The sequence below is a fragment of the Podarcis vaucheri genome (genome assembly GCF_965113315.1).
Source record: "Podarcis vaucheri genome assembly, chromosome: 3".
NCBI lineage: Eukaryota > Metazoa > Chordata > Lepidosauria > Squamata > Lacertidae > Podarcis > Podarcis vaucheri.
In genome coordinates, this window is record NC_138761.1 from 9,434,657 (window position 1) to 9,458,410 (window position 23,754).

Genomic DNA, 23,754 nt, shown 5'->3' on the forward strand with positions numbered 1-23,754 from the left:
CACCTCACAGAGTGTTTGTTGTGGGGGAGGAAGGGAAAGGAGAATGTTAGCCGCTTTGAGACTCCTTCGGGTAGTGATAAAGCGGGATATCAAATCCAAACTCTTCTTCTTCTTCTTCTTCTGAATCTGAGAACAAAGTATACTTGGTCTGCCCTGACAGTGGGTAGCTTCCATTGAAATGGACCCTATATGGAGGATAATGCCGTTCTGTTCACCGTGCACAGAAAAAACATGCATCTTCCCTTCCTGCCCTCATCTTTCCTTCTCCCTTTGTTTCTGCAGTACACAAATCCTCCCTCTGCACGCACACATGCGCATAAGTATGCCTATAAGCAGGAGTTGAGTACAACAGCACTCTCCCTATTGAGATTCCCAATACCTCGTATTCATAGGAGAATTCTGGTGCTAAACCTCTGCTGTCTTGTGGGGCAAAGGCTCAGGAGTAAACCCTACAAACATCCAGAGTGCAGTCCCTAAGACGGTTAGATGGTGCCTTGTACCATCCTGCAGCCAAGCTGGTACCAGACATATTGCTCTGCTTTCCTTTGAACCATATCAGCGAGGCCAGGGGGGGTGCGGGGGGGGGGTCTGGGCAGCCCAGGACCTCCACACACACTGCCCAGGCTTGCACCCCGGGGAGGTCACTTCAGTGCCGCTAACAGTGTGCTTTAACTTTACTGCTGGAGGCACACTCCATTGTCTCTTGAGATAGGCGGATGCCAACAACTGCCTTCGACAGTCAGTGTAGAACACAGCCACCATGGCTAGTAGCCATTGATAGCCTTATCCTCTGTGAACACATACACCGTCGTCATCAACATCACGTTAGTTATAAATAATGAACTGAATTTGATGGACTCTGCACAGTGTGGCAGATATAATTCTTCTTTCCACCAAAGGAAGGCAAGTTGAATAGATGCATGACACCAGGGCTTGCCTAAGGACCTCTGCAGTACATCCATAAGCAATTTTCAGGGTGCTTTGCAGTAGCTGAGGAATGTCGTGGCCGTAAATCTTTCAGCTGCATAAACGCACATAAACTGCTCACGGGATGAAATAAACCGTGGATTAAAAGTTGGTTTTCAAGGCATGGCTGTGATTTCCTGGTGTGATTTATAGGCAGTATTTCAAAGTGCCTTTTGTTTATTTTCAACTCTGCAGGCAGCCAATCCGTTTTTCAAGTTGCTGACCATGCTTATGGAATTTGCCGGTGGCCCTCCTGGAATGCCTCCGTTCGCTTCTTACATCCTCCAGAGGATATGGGAGGTAAAGTATTCAGAGCTGATCAAGCAGAGATTTAGAGACTCCCAGCCCTTGTTCATCTATTTCCCACCAAGGTGTCGAGATGGAATAACCTTCAAGAAGAACTGCTCTTAAGCCTTTCCCCACCTGACTGGGAACTCTGGAAATAGTAGCTCTTGCCTTTGGCAAGCAGTGCAGTAGATCTGGGTGCATATTCCTCCATCAGATATTAGATGGTGTTAAGAAAACAGCCAATTCTCTTTTATATTTTTCATTGTGGCACCGAACTATGTGCAGCTGGCATGAAATTCTAGTAGGACTGTACACTTTAGTCTTCACATTTGGAGTTCCTGAATGTCTTCTCTCAGAGTCCATAAGTTTTGACATGGTGCATGATTTTTGAGTAATTGCTCCCCATGCAGAAACTCCCCATGGGAGGACTCCACCGCCTGAACCAGTGAACAGTTTGAATTATGCCTACTGTCTTGTACAGGAAGCCTCCCTTCCATGTGTTAAGGGAGTAGCCGATTAGAGACGCAGGGTTAGGGGTATGTCTCCCCAAGTTAGATTTCGGAGCATGGGGGAATACTTAAAGTAGCTAACTACTGTCAGGACTACCTTGCCTTCTGACTCTGTTTCATGAACAGGTATCACATCAGATACCTGCATCTGAGGCAAAACTTACAAGACACTGCACCCCTCTTGCAGAAAAGCACACATGCAGCCTTGTTCAATACCTGCAGTCTTGGCCATGTTCACAATATGTTGAATGCCAGTCAGGAATCTGGCATTTGTGGGTTTGTCTGACTCTTCCATTTCCCCCTTTTTCCTGCCTAGGTGATTGAGTACAACCCTTCTCAGTGCCTGGATTGGCTAGCGGTGCAGACGCCCCGAAATAAGCTTGCCCACAGTTGGGTGTTGCAGAATATGGAGAACTGGGTAGAGCGCTTTCTTTTAGCTCACAACTACCCTAGAGTGAGAACCTGTAAGTTGTTACGTGGGAGGAAATTACCCTTTTCTGGTTTTAACTTTTGCATAATTGTTTCATCGTCGTTTAAATGTAAAGGAGAATGTAGGCTCTGCTGTTTTGTTTATTTCACTTAACAGTATTTGAATATTTGGAAGGTCTACCTGTGTTTCCCTTTCTCCTATCTGTATTATGTGTGGTTTTATGAAACTCAAGCTCTACCTGGTGAGGTTTGGTCTGTCTGTTCACCTGTGTTTTCCCCCCCCCCCTTTGCAGCTGCTGCCTACCTCCTGGTCTCTCTCATTCCAAGCAATTCATTCCGACAGATGTTCCGATCCACCCGCTCACTCCACATCCCCACTCGGGACCTTCCCCTTAGCCCAGACACCACGGTCGTCCTTCACCAGGTCTATAACGTGCTCCTTGGGCTGCTCTCGCGAGCTAAGCTCTACGTAGACGCTGCTGTTCACGGGACTACGAAACTGGTGCCCTACTTCAGCTTCATGACCTACTGCTTGATTTCCAAAACGGAAAAGCTGATGTTTTCTACCTACTTCATGGACTTGTGGAACCTTTTCCAGCCGAAGCTCTCTGAGCCCGCCATCGCCACCAACCACAACAAGCAGGCCTTGCTCTCTTTCTGGTACAACGTCTGTGTCGACTGCCCCGAGAATGTGCGCCTTATTGTACAGAACCCCGTAGTAACCAAGAACATTGCCTTCAATTACATCCTAGCGGACCACGACGACCAGGATGTGGTGCTCTTTAACCGCGGGATGCTGCCTGCCTACTACGGCATTCTGCGGCTGTGCTGTGAGCAGTCCCCTGCATTCACCAGGCAGCTGGCTTCTCACCAGAATATTCAGTGGGCCTTTAAGAATCTCACCCCACACGCTAGCCAGTACCCTGGGGTAAGTCCCTTCGCCCAACAGACAGGATGGGGAAATTGGTGTTGTGCTGGGATTTTCCGTAACACAAGAGCCAGGATTCTGATTGGCCAGCAGCTTTTTACGGGAGTGGCATTTTGAGGAAACTACAGAAGGTATCGGGGCCCAGAGCCCATCCAGTGAATGCAGTTGCTTCTCCCTTCTGTGTTGGATGTCTCTGAGTGGCCTTGGCTCCTTTTGTTGCTCGAAGGCTTCAAACGCTCTTGCTTCAAATGGAACAATCCCTCCTTGCTTTTCCTGCCTCTACAAGGCCAACTGGTGGCATTGAGAGGGCTCAATTTGCGGCTGGGTTCTCCAGTTGTTGATACCTAATTTAGAGATGGTGAAGAAGACAAGAGCCCAGGCACCTGTAATATGTCCCACCCCTTCCAGTTTTAGGGTGCTTTTATCTTTTTAATTTTACCATACATTTACTTGATTTTGTATTTGGGGGGGATTATTCCATAAATAGGGACGTGGGTGGCGCTGTGGGTTAAACTACAGCGCCTAGGACTTGCCGATCAGAAGGTCAGCGGTTCAAATCCCCGTGACGGGGTGAGCTCCCATTGCTCGGTCCCTGCTCCTGCCAACCTAGCAGTTCGAAAGCATGTCAAAGTGCTAGTAGATAAATAGGTACCGCTCCGGCAGGAAGGTAAACGGCGTTTCTGTGCGCTGCTCTGGTTCGCCAGAAGCGGCTTAGTCATGCTGGCCACATGACCCGGAAGCTGTACGCCGGCTCCCTCGGCCAATAAAGCTAGATGAGCGCCCCAACCCCAGAGTTTGGCCACGACTGGACCTAATGGTCAGGGGTCCCTTTACCTTTACCTTTTATTCCATAAATATGAAGGGCGGCAATTTAATAGGATTGGCAGGGGGCAAAAATTAGAACCACACGAACCCAAGAGTGCTTTTTATTTTAAATGTGGCATTAGAAAGCAGATGCTTGGGTGTGCAAATTTCCTGATTCTTGGAATTTGCTTTATTCTAGGAGCATCCCTGCCCCCCAGTGAATTAATGATCAGGACTTGAAAATTGTTTGTTAAGGTGACTGTTTTAGCCTGATGCTTGTTCTGGTTTCTTTAGGCTGTGGAGGAGCTGTTTAACCTCATGCAACTGTTTGTAGCTCAGAGGCCAGATATGAGAGAGGAAGAGCTGGAAGACATTAAGCAGTTTAAGAAAACTACCATAAGCTGTTACCTTCGCTGCTTAGATGGACGGTCATGCTGGACTACTTTAATAAGGTATCTCACTCTTGGAATATTGGTATAAAAGAAATTCATGGACCATATAAAAAGTTGAAATCTGGTAACTGCACACACACAGAGGGAGAAAATGTACAAAGGATCCAAGCAGTCATCATTGTGCTTTCTGCTATTTTGTGAATATTAATTTCGTTTAGTGCCTACAGTGCTTGGATCCTCCCTGCTTATGTGCGCATCCCCCTTTATTTTTGTTTTCCTAGGCACCAAACAAATGTGGGCATTTCCCCTTTTCTCTCCTGCACTCACATTGAAAACTGGAGAGATCCCACTGAAATTTGTTTATGTACCTTTGTGCTGCATAGTTTTCTGTTTGGCACTCATTCTCCCCCACAGAGCACATTTTCCAGGGGTGAAGGAAAGATACATCATCATTTTTAATGCAAGGCCTGTCACCGGGATAGAGAGTGAATAATTATATTTGATGCACCATGTTCACTGGGAGGGTGCGGTTGCTCCCAGGTCTTGCTCTTGGGCTGCCCATAAGAATCCAGTTGGCCACTGCAAGAACAGGCTGCTGGACTAGGTGATCCATTGGCCTGATCGAGCAGGATCCTCTTATGTTCAGGACACAGGGCCACATTTTGCCCTCCCAGTATGCCTGCTCCTCCCTTGCACCTATTTTCAAAACGTCACAATCGCTAATAAAAAAAATAATTTAAAACAAACAATATGGTAGCACTCTTAAGCTCATGTTTCTCCCTTACTGTTTTCTCCCCCTAGTGCCTTCCGAATATTACTAGAAACAGATGAGGACCGGCTTCTTGTTGTGTTCAACAGAGGCTTAATCCTGATGACGGAGGTAAGAATATCATTCCTATTGTTTGTGGGTTTTTTTTAAACAAAAAAAAACACTTGTGCTGAGGAAACATAACAGAGTAAATTATATGAGGACACTATATTCATATAAATGCTTTTTGAAATGTTAGTAACATCCTAACACTACTTTTTAATATATATCTATTTGCAGTCCTTCAACACATTGCACATGATGTACCACGAAGCCACAGCTTGCCACGTAACTGGAGACCTGGTTGAGCTTCTGTCCATATTCCTTTCCGTTCTCAAGTCCACCCGGCCATATCTGCAAAGAAAAGGTTTGGGCGTTATTTATTACTTGTATTTACATTTCTCTTTTAAAAATGAAAGGAGGGGAAAGCCGACGTATAATTGCCAGTATAATTCAACTATAGTGGTCGACTGACCAAACCATGTTCTTGTATTTGCAGATGTGAAACAAGCACTGATCCAGTGGCAGGAGCGAATAGAATTTGCCCACAAACTTTTAACTTTGCTAAATTCATACAGCCCCCCGGAACTTAGAAACACTTGTATAGGTAAGGTATATTTGGGTTAGCGCTGCCCAAAGGCTTGATGAACAGTTAACATTTAAGAAAGCTTTTTATTAATCTGTCTTTTTTTTCTAAAACTGGGTGCCCACATGCAGGCATAGAACATACAAAATGGAGGGGGGCATTTCAGAGTGGAGGGGGCTTGATGGTCGAGACCCTCTTGTAGAAAAACCTCAAAGGCTGCTAACAGGGTCCCCATCCATCTCTAGTGCTGTTTTCACACATGCTGCCCTCATGCCCCTGTTTTAAAGCCCAGTTCATACTTCCCTTCTCCCTTAGTCTCTTCAGTGACACATGCATTCAGCCTGAAATGATTGGTGGATGTGGGGAGGAGAGGGATCTGGCTGAGATAAAGCACCTAGGTTTTTCCAAACACCCATGCCTGTAATTTCTACCATCTGAAGAGCATCGCACAGGTTAGCTGTGGTAGCTACTGGAACCGTGCATCGGATTCGGCCAAACCAGGCATATCTGGAGAGGGACGTGGGCATTGGGTGAGTTGGGTACAGACAACCATGGATCGCTGCAAGTTGGGTTGGAAGGCTGGAGCAATCTGTGGCTGTCAGGAGGCAGGGGCATTGGGCAGGAAAACCAAGTGAATAGGACAAGCTCTACCTGACTGGCAGCTGCATCTCGTCAGGAGGAGTTAGGCCCAGCACAGTGGTTCTCCTTTCAGCCTGATGCCCTGACCTACAGGAGCAGTGCCTTCTCTCAACAGCTGTTGAGCAGACCCACTGATCCTGTGGGATACGGCTGCCGCTTCACAAGCCGCTTTCTTTCAGGAAAGCTGCTTGCGAAGCAGCACAGGGTTGGATCCTTCAGCTTACCAACTTGTAAGTAAAGACATCCAATCCTGCTTGGTGTCCCAACTGTAATCTTAAACCCTCTTTGGACCTTTTGCTAAAATAGAAGATTTGTATCGGGTATTTCACTTTTGTCAAGTGAGCAGTTTACCCCAGACCTATATCTTGGAGAAAAATGCAAAACCAATGTTTGCTTTGCAGATGTCCTCAAGGAGCTGGTGCTCTTAAGCCCTCACGATTTCCTGCACACTCTGGTTCCATTTCTGCAGCACAACCATTGCACATACCACCACAGCAACATCCCAAGTACGTGTTTCTGGTTGAAAAGGCCTGTTGTTAACTGTTTGTGTGTCTAGCCCAGGATTTTGTTGCAGGATTCAATTGCTCTGAGATTTCAGATTTCCCCCAAGACAAAAGGCAGCCCAGGAAGGTGAGGGGTTCTCCCTTTTGACCTCAAGGGATATGGCTTATTTAAGTAATTTCAGGCATACTTTTACTGGGCTGACTTTATCAACAGGGGGAGGAGACATAAGGAATAGTCTGATTAAAAAAAGAAAGCAGAGCAGCTTTGTACATACTACCTATTAGATGGGCAGGTACTAGGCCAAGGCTTTCTCAGTGGTAGCCCCATGCCTTTGGAACTCCATTCCTGTGGAGATATGTACAGCCTCATCATTGCAGGTCTTAAAAAAAAAACACCTCTGAAGACACCTTTATTAATATCTGTGTTTGGCTGAACTGTTCTATAGTTAAAAAAACAACAACAACCCTTTAGCTGGTGATTGGGGTATATGTCTGTTTTGTAATTGGATTGTGTCTTAGAGTCTCGAAAGCAACCTTTTGAGGGCAATTTGCCCTGAAAAGGAAGGTTAAAACCTTGTGAATGAAAATACAGTGGTACATACGCTTCAGGTTACAGACTCCACTAACCCAGAAAAATTACCTCGGGTTAAGAACTTTGCTGCAGGATGAGAACAGAAATCGTGCATTGGCAGCAGCGGGAGGCCCCATTAGCTAAAGTGGTGCTTCAGGTTAAGAACGGACCTCTGGAATGAATTAAGTTCTTAACCCGAGGTACCACTGTAAATGTTCATCACAGCATCAGAACATAAAGGAGGGGTAGTAATAAAGAGCAGGAATCACCTGGGAACAAATGAGGGTGAGATGACGGGTCGATATCTCAGCCCAGGTGCTTGCTCATGACTGCCACTTGTCATCAAGCAGGCTCCCATTCCAAGGAGCTTGGATAACAATTGGGTAAATTATAAACCTGCCAGTAAATGGTATTGGTAACATGACTACATGTCGATGGGAATTATTGCAATTGCCGATGCAGTTGGGTTGCACTTGAGGTGGTGATGGGAAGTTTTAAGGAAAGTTTCTGCAGAACAAGTAAGGTTTTGGGAAAGAGTCCACGGTGTCGAAAAGCAGCAAGGATTGGGCGGGCAGGCAGGGTGGCTGTTCTAGTAAGCAGGTGAGATGGGCTTTGGAAATAGCTGGTACTGGGGCTGATGGGGCAGAGATCTCAAGGTGGGGGGCACTAAGATGTTTGGAAGCAAGCAAGGGATCCCATGTTCTGTGCTTGCCTCTCACGTTGCATTTGCCTGGATGGGGAAGAACACGCGAGAGAGGTGCTTAATCCTGTTGCTTTCTCCCAGCCTGCCTTCAAGAGCAGGTTTCCAAGTCGAGCAGTTGCAAACAGCTGGTGGGGAGGGATTGCGAACGAAAAGAAACCAAAGTGACAAACTTCCGCAGCCACCACCTTTCCCATCAGTCTTGAAGCTTCCTGTTTGCCTCTGACCTTCTGGTTCCAGCCTCAGGTTGGGATGCCATAACAAGGAAAGTGCTAAATATTTGAATGGAACTAAATACTGAGTCTGGATCTTGTGTGTACACACACATACACATTTTTATTTTTCTTGTTTTTAAGAATATTACTGGTTACTTTTAAGTGTCAAGCTGCATAGATTAAATGCCTGTTTTTTGTTCTCTGATTTCTGTTTCAGTGTCTCTTGGTCCTTACTTCCCATGCCGTGAAAATTTGAAATTGATAGGAGGCAAAAGTAACATCCGCCCACCTCGCCCTGAGCTTAATATGTGCCTCTTGCCTACTATGGTTGAAGCCAGCAAGGTACATCTTTTGGGGAGGGGCTTCTTGTTGGGATTCCTGGTGGGGTTGAGCGAGGCTCCAAGACTGCTGTGCCTTGGAAGTTGTGGACTTCGCTCACCGCTGGTGCTGAAGACTCCTGTTAAATGCTGTGCATGTAACAAAATGCTGGCAACTAGTTTGCTGTGGCGGTGTGTTAATAAGAAGGAAACTGCTTTTGGAAGCAGGATGGAGAATACTTCATCTTTCCTCACCCGTCACTTCCGTGCTCCAAATCTTTCTTTCACATACACACACAGGGTTCCAAATATGTTTAAACTTGGTGCAATAGTTGAGGGTGGCTCAGGAGGAGTGGGGAAGTCGTGGGCAGGGGAAGGGTTAAGTGCAGATACGTGCACAGAGACATTCGCCAGTTAGTTGCTTTTCCACTTCCACTCCGCGTCAGGGCCTCTTTCGAAACCACGCGGCAATAAACCCGTTTCCCTTACATCTTCAGGGCAAAGATGAAGTTTATGACCGCATGCTGCTAGATTACTTTTTCTCGTATCATCAGTTCATCCATCTGCTGTGCCGAGTTGCCATCAATTGTGAGAAGTTCACAGAGACCTTAGTAAAGATGAGTAAGTACATAAGTGACGCTTCTCCCTAAAGAATCTCAGCACCCGAGGGGGCCTTCAGTAGCAGCTGCAGCTTAAACAAGAGACTAAATGCAACAGTGTATTTGCAGCATTTCCTTTTCAAGTGTACCTGAGCATTTCATTGAGCAAATCTTTCATTGTAAGGCTCTGGGTGGGGGATTGTGAGTCCATAGCCTTCCAGGAGTTGCAGGGCTACAAGTCTCATTGTGCCTGACCATTGGAAATGCTGACCAGGCTCACAGGAGAGAGATCTTGTTATGCTGCCAACCCATTAAGACCTAGCCTTAAATAGCAGTGAAAGCAGTACAGAAAATTAATTAAATAACAAACAAAAAGAGAGATTTTCCTTCCTGAGGTTCAGGCTAGGAAGGAAAAATCTCCATTTGTTTGTTTGTTTGTTTGTTATTTAATTAATTTTATTTACCGTATTTTTTGCACCATAACACTCACTTTTTTCCTCCTAGAAAGTAAGGGGAAATGTCTGTGCGTGTTATGGAGCGAATGCCTGCGGGTGGTGGTGGGGATCTGCTGCAGTTGTGAGCAGAGGATCCATGGCTCCCATTCCTTCCCTCCTCCATGGTTACAAAGCATGGATCCACATGGATCCTCAGGATTTTTGCATTGGGCTACTCCAAACTCACTGTCAGATCACATGTCTGTGGCCACAGCATGAACCACAAAAATCATATATCCACTATTTTGTTTAGAATATTTTTTTTCTTGTTTTCCTCCTCTAAAAACTACGTGCGTGTTATGGTCTGGTGCGTGTTATAGAGCGAAAAATACGGTATATTCCATCCTTTCCCCAAACTTGGACTCAATGCAGCTTACAAAAATTCAAATAACATGGATAAAATAAAAAGCTAAAAATATATAAACAACGGTGGTTAAGAAGTAGTTAAGGTATTATAGAATTAACGCTATATACTGTAAAAGCAAATCTATGAACATACAGATAGTAAAAACAGCACTATGTTTAAAATGTATTTTTTGGGGGGTTATTGGGTTGTTGTTTTTTATTTTTATTATGTGGTTTTATATTTTGATTTTATTTTGTGAGACACTGAGACCTCTGGGTATAGGACAGTATATAAATTCAATGAATGAATGAATGAATGCTCTTTCCTTAAAAACAGCCAGTTCCCCCAATCCTGTCAGAATAAAATAGTCTTCACCTGCCAGTGGAAGGACAGGAAAGAGGGAGCCCGTATAACTTTTGTGTATATTGCTGATCATTTATCATGATCTGAATTAAAATGTTTCAAACCTTCAGAGAATGTTCCAACCCGCTGAAATGGCTACTGCTTCTCTTTCCAAATTGTAGGTGTCCTCGTCGCATACGAAGGCTTGCCTCTTCATCTAGCTTTGTTTCCCAAACTTTGGACTGAGCTTTGCCAAACTCAGGTAAAATGTTGTGTGCTTCGCAAGCAGCTCTCAGTCCTTGACAATCTTCACTTAAAATGAACTGCGGTAGCAGGTGTTGTGAAAGACCTCTGCCTGCTGCCAGTTGGAGGGACACCATTGGGCTAGGTGGCTAGAGAGTCTAACTTTGCATAAGACCAGCTTCCCGTTTTCCACATGTGAACCAATGTAAGGTAAAGGGACCCCTGACCATTAGGTCCCATTGTGGCCAACTCTGGGGTTGCGGCGCTCATCTCGCTTTACTGGCCAAGGGAGCCGGCGTACAGCTTCTGGGTCATGTGGCCAGCATGACTAAGCTGCTTCTGGCAAACCAGAGCAGCGCACGGAAATGCCGTTTACCTTCCCACCAGAGCGGTACCTATTTATCTACTTGCACTTTGACGTGTTTTCGAACTGCTAGGTTGGCAGGAGCTGGGACTGAGCAACGAGAGCTCACCCCTTCATGGGGATTCGAACCACCAACCTTCTGATCAGCAAGCCCTAGGCTCTGTGGTTTAACCCACAGTGCCACCCACATCCCACTGTGAACCAATGTATCTCTAGCTATAAGGAATTCAGCAGGTGCTGCTATTTCCTATGCAAGCACCTTGTGCTTCGTACAGCGGCCTGCAAGTGCTGAGGAACCATGGCAGCTTTGTGCAGCACTTCTCTGCTGAGCTGCCTTCACAAGCCCTGCTGGAGTGAATAAGTGTTGTCTGGTGCATTTGTGCAAAAAGACTGCAGCCGTTGTCTCCAGCAGCAACACAAAACTGGCACCGGTTCTGAAGCCTTTTCTTTCTCCCTTCAGTCTGCCATGTCAAAGAACTGTATCAAGCTCCTGTGCGAGGACCCTGTGTTTGCAGAATACATTAAATGCATCCTCATGGACGAAAGGACCTTTCTCAATAACAACGTTGTGTACACTTTCTTAACGCATTTTCTTCTCAAGGTACGTCCATCAGGCATCTGTGCATGAGTTGCTCAGTGCACCCTCACAAAGCTTTGACTCAGATTAATTAGACCAGAGGTTTTCAACCTTTCATAGAATCATAGAGTTGGAAGAGACCACAAGGGCCATCGAGTCCAACCCCCTGCCAAGCAGGAAACACCATCAGAGCACTCCTGACATATGGTTGTCAAGCCTCTGCTTAAAGACCTCCAAAGAAGGAGACTCCACCACACTCCTTGGCAACAAATTCCACTGTCGAACAGCTTTTTTGTGTCCACAGCTCCCATGACCAACTACATTCTTTTTGCGGCACCCCTGTGGGGCTCAGGAGCCCAGTTATGTCACCCCTTGCCTGCAGAGCTGGCGGCCCCCCACACCCCTTTTCAAACACCCTGCCTTGTGGAGTGTTCCCTCAGCCTCCTCTCCCCTCTCCTTGGGAGTCCTCTGGGCAGTCGCTGCCACTGCCCCTGGTCTCTGAGCTGCCCCTTCCCCTGCCCTAAAGAGAGGTACCTCCTCACACTGCCTCACAGGGGCATGGGAAGTACCCCCTGGCCAGCCCCAGAGGCACCATTTGCCTGGGGGGATTGTAGCCAGGGCTGCTGCTGCTGCTGCAACAAACAGTTGTGCAAGTCTTTGGGAGGCTGAGATGAGAGGGCATCAGAGGAGGAAGGGTCCTAGATGTATTTGTGGCGATAACACAGGGTCCCTGGACATTTCACCATCTATTGATCCCTGTGCCACCAACTGGGCCCTAGCTGGTACGATACTGAGTTCAGTCAGGGTTAAATTGGAACATAAACTTCTGTTTATTTATTGCAGTTTAACAAGCGCGTGGTTTCATGAATGGTATCGGTCAATTACATTCATGGGGTGCCTATCCAGACCTATAACTTCCGCTACCTGTTCTCACTCACTAAACCACCTCTCAGATGTTTACTTGTCTTCCTAGCTCCTAACTGTTCCTGACTCAGATTATTTCCTACACTAACTCAGCCCACCCACAAACACTATCCCAATTCACTCCCACTCCAACCAACCACGCAACGAACTCCTCCCTTTGCCCCTCCCAGAGCTGGTTTTATAGTCCCTCTGACTCCACCCCCTGGCTCCTGATTGGGTAACCTGTTTAACTATTTCACCTCCAGCACTCTCATGTTAATGTCACAGTCTGCACGTTTTTGGGAGGCTGAGATGAGAGGGCATCAGAGGAGAAAGGGAAGGAAAGAGGGACAGGCCAGTGTTGTCTGTGGCACCCCTGACTATCATACAAGGCACCCCAGGGTGCCACAGCATGCTGGTTGAAAACCACTGAATTAGATGATAACTACACATAGGCTTGGTGCGATTGAAGAAAAGGAACACTCAGTTGTAAGTTGCTGGGTGGACTCCTAGACGGTAGGTAGGATGCTTGTTGAGGTGGAGTCTACTTTTACTTTACAAAGCACCTTGCTCGAAGGATAGAGCTTTTGCTGAGTATGTTCAGTAGGGAGTGGGATGAAAGGTGTTTCGTATTTCCGTCTTATCTAAGAAAGAAAATCCACACACTTCCTAACAAACGTGAGGACAGAATACACACATGGCTGCTACTTCTGCAGTCCACTGACAAATTGAAATAAGTCACAGAATCATAGAATTGTAGAGTTGGAAGGGACCCTGGGGGTTATCGAGTCCAACCCCTGGCAATGAAGGAATATCAAAGCACACATACCACTCCCATAGCTGTGTTGACAGCAGCACTGTGATCACTTGAATCAATTGTGTCACATGAGCCAACTTTAAAAATCATGTTTAATTTTTTTACAGGTGCAAGGGCAGGTTTTTTCTGAAGCAAATTGTGCTGGAGTAATCAATAATTTGGTTACAAATCTGATCAACCAGTATCAGAGCTTAGAATCAGATTTCGCCAATCAGCGAGTTGAAATTTTTAAAGCAAGCTCCACTTTAAATGGGGTAAGTTACCTCTCTTCCCCCCTCCCTTTCGGCTTAAAATAAATACCAGAGGTTTATTTTCATTCCGCTGTGCCTTCAGTGTATGTATCCAAAAGTCATAACTGAGTTGCTGTTGTTGTTGTTTTTTAAAAAATGCCTTTATACAGTCTGTTGGTCTGCTATATTCTTTTTGAGATGGGCAGGGGAAATTGCTCTCAGTATTCCAAGTTGGAAAAAGAATGGCACATGGAGTTGTACCAGGATTGATGCTGGTCTCATGTCCTGAATTGTAATCAGCAATTAAACCACCACTTTCTCGGTTCAGACCTAGTGGGACATTGCGGTTTAGTGAGCAGAAATAGAGGCGCCAAAATCAGGCACAGAAGGGAACACAAGAAGGTATACAAGATAGTTTGAGAAACCATGGTTTATTGGGCTAATACTGTTACCTCTGAACCAGAGCTGTGACTTCACTGGTATGACTTGGCAAAATTTAGATAAGGAAGCCAGGACATGTAGCTAGAAGTAATGAATGTGTGCAAGTACCCCTCAGTGAGCCCTGTGTAGACATTCAGATTGTTCTGAGGAGCCTGGGTGAAGATAATCGTGCAGGCTTTAATTGAGTAAGCCATTGATTCAGTTAGCAAACATTTTCATATGGGTAAAAAAAAAAAAGTGAAGCTGAGAGCATATTTGGTGTTCATTCAAATCATGCATATGTGATAGCACACACCATGCTTAAAGGTGAGGGTGCCTCTTTCAAGAAGCTGTGTTTTATATATTTCTCTTCCAATTTTTTAAAAAAATGAAATGTTCCTGTTTAGCCAGGGCACCTTATTAATTGCTTAAACATTTGTTTTTAATTTGATTGAACATTGCAGCCCTAATAAAACTGTGTGGTCAGTATGGCCTGTCCTCTCCCATGGCATCCTATTAAGTTCATCATCAGAGCATAAGTTGCTTGTTTAAAGTTGTCATAGTGTAAAATGATTCAGGTGTCCGTTCTGCTGGGATGCAAACATTTTACAATCCTTTCAGCAGCATTTCAGTGTTCCCACGTCAGATCTTTCGGAGTTAAGAACTGGATCTTCATTAAGTAAGTGGATTTTTCTGGATTTTCTTTTCCAGGACCTTCGAGCCCTCACTTTGCTGCTTTCCGTGCACACCCCCAAACAGCTGAACGCTGCCCTAATTCCAACACTGCAAGAACTGTTAAACAAATGCAGGACTTGCCAACAACAGAAGAACTCGCTGCAGGAGCAAGAAGCCAAAGAAAGAAAAACTAAAGGTTTGTTCTGGAGTGGTCCTTGACTCCCCACCCCTCTAGTTGCTGATTTGGCTTCTCTTAACTGCATTTTCAGATTTCACTAACTCTCTTTATATTGATTACTTGCTGCCCCTTTGCCCAGTGTTCTTACTGGTATCCCTAAAAGGCCAAGCACCCCCCCTTTTTAAGCACCTAACTGGGTTAAGCAGTTGTAAAACTGGAGCACTTTGATGTTGCTACACAGGTAAGCAGAAGCTGTGTCCAAATCAAGCCATAGCTTGTGTTTCGGAGCATGCGTCATGTTAGAGGCATCTCCCACTCTGACTTGGATACCCATATATTGGCCATAAACACATCCAGGATATGAGTAATGACATCCTCCTGGGTAAAGATGTTACAGATGCCTTCACAATAAGCATCTATACCCAGGAGGCCAGAGGATTCCTTAGAAAGCACAGTCCCATTTCCTAACCCAAGGGCAGCTAGCTCCCCCCCCCCTTGCCAAGGGATATCAATTGCTGGACAGCTCCAGAGCCAAATGTGGGTGGCTAGCTGAGCTATCTTTTAGTTGCAAGCATTTGCCCATTGTTCTAGTAGCTGGTGAAGACAATTTTTGACTCTCGTTGAGTCTAAGAGCGAACCATAGCTCAGGAAAAAGTGCCCTTGCCCTGAGTGTCAGAAGTTTGCTATGGAGCAAATCAGGTGTGTATATGACAGCATGCTGTATTTCGACCTTATAGATGATGAAGGAGCTACACCAGTAAAAAGAAGACGGGTTAGCAGCGACGAGGAGCACACAGTAGACAGTTGCATCAGTGATCTGAAAACTGAACCCAGGGAGGCCTTGACTCCAACTAGCACCTCAGATAACGAGACAAGAGACTCCTCGATCATTGACCCGGGCACGGAGCAGGACCTGCCCTCCCCGGAAAACAGCTCCGTCAAAGAGTACCGGATGGAAGTTCCGTCTTCGTTCTCGGAAGACATGATGCTAGCTGCCCGGTCGCAGCATGGGGAGGAGCAGCCAGGCAGCGGTAGGTTTGAAGAATGTAAAGAGCTGAAAGAGCCCCCGAGCTCGAAGGATTCCAACGTCGTTGAGGATGACGCAGAGTTCCCCTCCACATCCATTTCTGCTGTTCTGTCTGACCTCACAGATTTGAAGAATTGTGAAGGTCAAGCCTCGCAGGACCCCGAGTCTGGCTTGCCGCTCAGTTGCAGCCATTCCAGAGGACTCTTAAGTCACATGCAGCAGCAGCAAGACATTTTAGACATCCTTTGCAGGACCATTGAGTCTACGATTCATGTGGTTTCGAGGATATCTGGCAAAGGAAACCAAGCTGCTTCTTGACAATAGAGGAGCATGTCTGCTTTTAAAGTCTTTTTCCCCCCTTCAAAAATGCTGTTTGTATAAGTTTTGCTTATTTCTGTTTTGTGCTTCAGTTTGTCCAGTGCTTTCTGCTTGAATTGCAAGATTAAATTTATATGCTTAATTCTTGGTCAGGCAGAACTCCAGATTAAAAAGGAAAAAAATTAGCATCTACCGTACACTTTCTTAAAGGGCAATCAGATAATGAATATGTTTTATGTAATTCAAAGTTCACTGTAGTGGCTTTCATTTAATATGGCTGTCTGGGAGAACAGGGTCTCCTCGCCCTGTATGATGTAATTTAAACTGATGGCATTTTTACTGTGTATAATATGGTGTCCTCTGTGCCAGTTTTGTACCTTACAATAGAGGCAAATTGCCTCCAATCGCTGTGGTTTTTATTATCAAAATTAAGTTTACTTGTATACTAAACAACCACAAGAAATTTGATTCTGTAAAGAATCCTCTAGCTGTGGCCTGACAGTATATATATAAATATATATATATATGGTGCTTTATTTAACAGAATACCTGTGGAGGAAATAAAGCACACTTGATGTAAAATTAATTGTTTTATTTTTATTGACATGACCGATTGCTATTCTGTGCACTTCATTAAACTGATTGTGACGACTTTTCATTCGTTTTTATATATGTTGCCTCAGTGCTCCAGTTTTATTTATTTTTTACCAAAGCTGCAAGCTAAGAGCCTCACCTGGATGACTCGGAACTAGTCTGGGATATGATAAATTGGACCCAGTTCTTGTTTATTGTTCTCCCTCTGGGAGAATAAGTTCATATTCTGCATGTGCCCCCTCCTCCAGATTGTCTGACCCACCTATCTTCAGAGACTGGGTTTCAGGCCTAATGAGCACAGCCGCTTATGCCCCATAGGTCCTACTCCATGAAACCATTTGCAGAGACTAAAAGCCCCTGCTCCCCAACTTTATGTTGCCTCCTCCTTAGGGTTTCTTGCAAGCAGTCAGTCTGTGTCTGCTTGCAACCTGTCTTTGCTTTTCTTGTTTGATACTTCTCCTGGTTTTGGGAGTAAGAGGGAGGGGACACCCATGACTTCACTCTCCCAACTCCCTTCTCCCACTCACTGGATTCTACTTTTGCTTGACCTCTCTCTGCCAGACTCTCCCAGCTCACTGAGCCCTGTTGCCCCATCAGCTTCCAACACCTCTTCCCAGTCTTTTCAATCTGACCACCGATCATCGTCCCACCACCATTCCCTGGGCTCTGAGCCTTTCTTCCTTTGCTGGTTCCTCCCACTGTTCCTGTGTGTCTTACCAGTCTGGTAGCCAGTGGATGTATTGGAACGTTGTCTTGCCTCAGCAATAGCCTAGATAGCCAACAAACTGAAGCTCAGCCCTGCTTAAAGGGGGGACCCCTGACCATTAGGTCCAGTCGTGGCTGACACTGGGGTTGCGACGCTCATCTCGCTTTATTGGCCGAGGGAGCCGGCGTAAAGCTTCCGGGTCACGTGGCCAGCATGACTAAGCCGCTTCTGGTGAACGAGCAGCGCACGGAAATGCCATTTACCTTCCCGCCAGAGTGGTACCTTTTTATCTACTTGCACTTTGATGTGCTTTCGAACTGCTAGGTTGGCAGGAGCTGGGACCGAGCAATGGGAGCTCACCCCGTCGCGGGGATTTGAACCACCAACCTTCTGATCAGCAAGCCCTAGGCTCTGTGGTTTAACCCACAGTGCCACCCGCACAATATGGGTATTGTTAGTGGGTAGTTCCCTAGACAGGATGGATGGGAGGCTGCCTGCCCAAGTTGGGGTTACACCCCTCCTGAAGGACCAGATGTGCAGCTTGGGGGATACTTCTGGATCCCTTGCTGTTGCTTGAGGCTTAGGTGTGGAGCGCCTTCTATCAGCTTCCTTCTGCTGTGCTCCAAATGTCTGTTCTCTGCTCTGGTAACCCCTAGGTTAGATTACTGCAATGCATTAGACATGAAACTGCCTCTAAAGATAGTTCAGAAACTTCGGCCGGTGCAGAATTCAGCAGACAGGTTGGTTGCTAGGTCAAGACCATTTGAGCTTATTGCGCTGATCCTGGCCCAACTCCACTGGCTGCCAGTTAGTTTCTGGGCTCAATTCAAAGTGCTGGTCTTGACCTATAAAGCTTTAAACCGCTCAGGACTGCAGTACCTCAAGGACCACCTCTCACGACCTGGACCCTGTGATCATCACTGAAGGCTCTTCTTCGCGTGCCTCCTTCACGAGAGATCCAGAGGGCAGTGACACAAGAATGCCCCTTTTCTGCAGTGGCTCCCCGTTAGTGGAACACCCTCCCCAGGGAGGCTAACCTGGCACCTTCATCATATAGTTTTAGGCACCAGGGAAAAGCATTCCTCTTCCAAGCCTTTGGCTAATTAAGCAATCAGTGCACTTTTAATCAGGGAGGAGGGTTTGGGAAATTGTTTTTGTTTGTTACTATATGTATTGTGTGTTTATATTCTAAACTGTCCTGTGATCCTTGGATAAATGGTGGTATAGGAATGTAATTATGACACACCATATTATAATTAAAAAACCCATTCAGGAATCACCTTATAGGTACATTTAGGAGTTAACTCTATTTGACTAAGGCTTTTGTAGAACCTGTTTCATGCATTCTGTGTCCGGGGCAGCTGTTTATCAGCTCCATCTGGTACGCAGGCTGAGACCCCACCTGCCCGCAGGCTGTCTCGCCAGAGTGGTGCATGCTCTAGTTATCTCTCTCTTGGACTACTGCAATGCAATCTATGTGAAGGTGACCCGGAAACTACAACTAATCCAGAATGCGGCAGCTAGACTGGTGACTGGGAGCAGCCGCCGAGACCACGTAAGACCGGTCTTGAAAGACACTACATTTGCTCCCAGTACATTTCCGAGCACAATTCAAAGTGTTGGTGCTGACCTTGAAAGCCATAAACGGCCTCGGGCCTGTATACCTGAAGGAGTGTCTCCACCCCCATTGTTCTGCCCGGACACTGAGGTCCAGCACTGAATGCCTTCTGGCAGTTCCCTCACTGTGAGAAGCAAAGCTACAGGAGACCAGGCAGAGGGCCTTCTTGGTAGTGGCACCCGCCCTGTGGAATGCCCTCCCATCAGATGTCAAAGACAAACTACCAGACTTTTAGACGATATCTGAAGGCAGCCCTGTTTAGGGAAGTTTTTAATGTTTAATAGACTATTGTATTTTAATCTTTTGTTGGAAGCTGCCCAGAGTGGCTGGGGGAATCCTGCCAGATGGGTGGGGTATAAATAATAAATTATTATTATTATTAGTAGTAGTAGTAGTGGTAGTAGTAGTATTAAGAAGCACATCACCAATGCAATGCAAAGTTTGGAAGATAATGCCAATATAAACACAGATTTCTTTTTTTTTTTTTATTCACCAATAATTTGTTTCAATGCCATAAGAATTTAATGAGTTAACTGCTAACATGGTGGAAAGGCCTACTACTAACTGAATAGGACTTTTCTGCTACATGAGAACATACAAATACAAAAAGCATGTCGAACTGACTTATAGTGGATGCTGGCCTGCAGTAAGTGGCATTTTCACGTCAATATTTTATCGTGATGCAGTCCAAATGTGTTTCAGCACACACATACAGAAGCATGAGCTCTGCCTTACTACGTTTCAGAACTCTTAGCAAAATGTACACATGGCCATTTGGGCTTTTCACTTGCTGAGCAACGTTAAAGTAACAATTGCAAAATGTCCTTTATGCAGGCTATACAGGCCGATAAATTTCAGCTTTGTTCTCAAACTTTCCCTGTGGCATCACCAATGGATTGTGATAATATTGTGTGCTGGTCTTAAGTGGGGAAAAACACTTACCCATTTCCACAGTTGGCATGCAGGAGGCATCCAAATTACCGTACCTCCTGCATCAGCTAGGCCAGGTAGGGACATTTGCCCAGTACCACCTGGCTTCTCTGTTACTATGGGAAAGGCTCTGCAGAAGCCATTCAACTCCTGCAATGGTCCTTGTGAGCAATCAGGCAGCAGCAGTGGCACCTCAACCACGATTTCGGCTCCTGCCTTAATTCGGTCAGCAATGGTCCTAGGGACCCATTCACTCCATCTTTGACAGAGTTCAATCAGCTCACATCCATTTATGATACCAACAACCTTGGTATTTTAACATGTTATGCTGCTGTAGCAACACACTGAATACAAATTTGCCTTATACCCGAATCAGACTGCTGCACCCCATAGTTGCCTTTGACTGGACCTAACCGTGCAGGGCTCATTTACTTTTTAAAAGGTAAAGGGACCCCTGACCATTAGCTCATCTCGCTTTATTGGCCGAGGGAGCCGGTGCACAGCTTCTGGGTCATGTGGCCAGCATGACTAAGCCACTTCTGGCAAACCAGAGTAGCACACGGAAACACCGTTTACCTTCCCGCCAGAGCGGTACCTATTTATCTACTTGCACTTTGACGTGCTTTCGAACTGCTAGGTTGGCAGGAGCAGGGACTGAGCAACGGGAGCTCACCCTGTCACAGGGATTCGAACCGCCGACCTTCTGATCGGCAAGTCCTAGGCTCTGTGGTTTAACCCACAGCGCCACCCTAGCATTTACTTTTTACATCTAGCCAAATATTGGCTCTAGTGGCTAGCAGTAATTCCCTGGGCTCTAAAGCAGAAGTCTTCCCCAGAACTGCCACTGGAATTGAATCTGGAACCTTTTCTATGCAAAGCCGTGTGCCCTGCTATCGACCTGTGATTTTTGCAGAGGCTCCTCTGGCATTGGGCCCAAGCGATCTGGAAGCTGGCAGGAGAGGGTGGAGAAAAATACTGAAGGCAGCCTACACAGAACCCACAATAAATCAGATGAAAATGGTATGCTACTTCAACTTTATTAACTCGTATTTGGATTTTTTTGTGTGTGCACTAAACATCTGACAAAGTGTTGCTTTAAGCACAAACATTTGGCGCATCTCTTTACACAGCTTTGAGAAGAAAAAAAATCCCTTGAGTTCATTACTATAATATACCATTCATCAAAATTAGTCTACAACTTGTTTACAGACAGCAGCTTACTTTCCAAGTCTCAGTCATGAGAACTAGACACTCGCTCCATTATTGTTGTTGTCATAATTTAATGGATACACTGTGAGGACTCCCGACCCTAGAAACCAGATTCTCTCTTTGTAGCATAACACACAAACCAAGATTCCTGTCCATAGCTTTGCTTAGTCATATTTGGGTGTATTTAAGATGAAGCCAGCTAATAGTCACTGGGTACTTTTTCACTGTTGGTTAAAGGGGGGGGGGGGGACATAGCAGACATCACTGCAGATGACAAGGAAAAACAATTAATGCTCCAGTTCAGAAGATACCCTTTCAGGCTCCTTTCATACATTCGCTTGGTTCCCATGTTAAAATAAATGATGGCTTTAATGTGACTGAGCAGTGCACTAGCACATGCTGTCAAAATTATGGGTGGATTACTCCTGCCTTGGCCTGCCTTCTTGTGTCATTCAAATCCAGTTCCGTGGTTTCTTTCACCTAAATAAACAGCATTAGTACGAACAAACCAGGGCTTCTACTTGTGATTTTTGAAGAAACAAACCATAGTCCAGTTTTGAATGACATGACATGACAAGCCAAGCCAAGGTTTGAGTCTCAGTAGCATAGCTAAGAGGAACAAAACATTCACAATTCCACATTTTTTGTTCACATTTAAACATAGTTTATTTTAACTTCAGTTTAATGTGACATGCAAACCAGACCATTGCTTTAATAATCAAATTCAGTAAGTGGGCAAGGTGGCTTAAAAATCAAGACTGTTCATTTTGAAAGGGTATTGAGCTGTGGGAGAGATATATCTCAGTAGGGGGCAAAGGGAAGTATTATCCATGACCACAGTTTGAAACGTCCAGTTCTTGTTCTTGTCTCCTGCCAGTTTTTTTTTAAAGAAAGGAATTGTCACTGAAAACAAAGGATTTCCCTCTACTCGCTGCAAGATGGATTCCATTTCTTTAACTCAGCTAGAATGATCAATGCAGGTTCAGAAACAGAAACAGACCGACAATGCAAGACCTTTGTGCACAAATGCCTCTGCAAAACATATTTGTATAACGAGGCGTATGCATACAAAATGTACAACACAGGCAACAGCAGAAGGAAACCCCCTTGTGCCAAAATGCAGATAAAGGACCCTCTTGGATGAGCACAAAGTGGAATAAAAATGGTATAAAGAATGCATCATGCTCAGAATGCAAACTCTACATTCAACAAAAAGTAGTGGCACTTGACAATTGGCATATGAACTGCTGCCCACTCAGCTGGGGCCACAGCAGGTGAAACGAACAGCCTTTTCCCAATCCATCAGACGTACACAATTGTATTTGCTTCAGAATATTGGATGTGCTCTTTATCAGATGTGGGCTACCTATGAGGTTAGGTGCAACTCCTGAAAATGGCCCAAGCAGAGGTATAGCATTAAATATATTTGGCCCTGCTCTGTTCATCCGCACTGCCCTGCAGCCAAACACAAGTCACAGGCTCAGCAAAAGTCACCCACTAAGGATTATGGATTGCAGAGAGCAATATGTTCTCCCATGCTCAATTGCTCTTCCTTTTCCAGGAATGGCCTTTTCCTTCAACACTAAAGAAGCCTCGGTGTGAACCACCTCCCAACATGCCCAGCTTCCCTGGATGCCAGGAAGCTTCCTGCCAAAGGGAAAGGAGCAGCTAGCCATCTTTATTCAGTGTAAACTTAAGCTACATCAAAAAGGCGAGAGGTGTCAACCTCTTTGGAGCCACCCCACAGCCAAGTCAGCACAAGCAAGATTCGCCTCAGCCATTCCAGTGGAGTGCAAGAAAAAGCGAGAGCCGCACAGTATCCAGACAGAACGCCGATAAAAGGCCAAGCTTGATTCACTCCCAAAATTTCAGTAGCACGTGAATATGAAATAACCCCAGTTTGTTAGCACCACTCTTTCCGACCCTCAACAAAATGAGGGTGTTAAATTCATTTAGGTTTATAAGTGCACCATTGCTTGGTGGGGGGCAGGGGGGAAATGCACTTGGTTTAATATAAGAAATGGCGTATTTACAACTCATTAAAAAGAGAATAATTTACATGGCATTCAGTCACTTGAAAGCTTTAGGAAGAGGCATGCCCAGGTTCTGGAGTCCAGTGCGGTCCAAGGAGGCAGAAAAGTGCTTTGGCTTCTGTTTGACGGCTTTGTGTGCAATCGTTTCTACGTGGGACGGCCTTGGCCAAAGCGACTTTTAATCCTAGATTTAAGAGAAATACATGGGGTGTTTTACACACACAGAGAGAGACAAAAGGTGCCATTGAAAGTTATTCACAGCAATGATTGTAACCAGCTCAGTGGTCATTAATTGCCAATTATAGAACAGTTCGTTTGATACAGGCATAGGCAAACTCGGCCCTCCAGATGTTCTGGGACTACAACTCCCATCATCCCTAGTGAACAGGACCAGTCTCAAAACATCTGGAGGGCCGAGTTTGCCTATGCATGGTTTGATACTTCAGTGACTTCTGGTCATCTGCACATTGTCATCA

The 23,754-nt window shown here is 45.6% G+C and overlaps 2 protein-coding genes across 5 annotated transcripts in view; one reads left to right on the forward strand and one right to left on the reverse strand.

Annotated features, from left to right (window-relative positions):
- The window catches only part of USP34 (ubiquitin specific peptidase 34), a 108,939-nt gene extending 92,095 nt beyond the window's left edge, over positions 1-16,844 (forward strand). For both annotated transcript variants that reach the window (XM_082217173.1, XM_082217174.1), the window contains 15 exons: positions 1,162-1,266; positions 2,080-2,227; positions 2,486-3,120; positions 4,219-4,376; positions 5,118-5,196; positions 5,365-5,491; positions 5,624-5,731; positions 6,751-6,855; positions 8,556-8,680; positions 9,153-9,276; positions 10,619-10,698; positions 11,504-11,644; positions 13,448-13,594; positions 14,702-14,861; positions 15,581-16,844. In XM_082217173.1, the coding sequence (XP_082073299.1) occupies positions 1,162-1,266; positions 2,080-2,227; positions 2,486-3,120; positions 4,219-4,376; positions 5,118-5,196; positions 5,365-5,491; positions 5,624-5,731; positions 6,751-6,855; positions 8,556-8,680; positions 9,153-9,276; positions 10,619-10,698; positions 11,504-11,644; positions 13,448-13,594; positions 14,702-14,861; positions 15,581-16,188 (2,850 nt within the window). In that variant the 3' untranslated portion in view covers positions 16,189-16,844. The remainder of the gene's footprint in view (positions 1-1,161; positions 1,267-2,079; positions 2,228-2,485; positions 3,121-4,218; positions 4,377-5,117; positions 5,197-5,364; positions 5,492-5,623; positions 5,732-6,750; positions 6,856-8,555; positions 8,681-9,152; positions 9,277-10,618; positions 10,699-11,503; positions 11,645-13,447; positions 13,595-14,701; positions 14,862-15,580) is intronic.
- A 4,210-nt stretch (positions 16,845-21,054) lies between these two features.
- Positions 21,055-23,754, reverse strand: part of SANBR (SANT and BTB domain regulator of CSR) — a 36,603-nt gene continuing 33,903 nt past the window's right edge. For all 3 annotated transcript variants that reach the window (XM_082217541.1, XM_082217542.1, XM_082217543.1), the window contains one exon: positions 21,055-23,462. In XM_082217541.1, the coding sequence (XP_082073667.1) occupies positions 23,426-23,462 (37 nt within the window). In that variant the 3' untranslated portion in view covers positions 21,055-23,425. The remainder of the gene's footprint in view (positions 23,463-23,754) is intronic.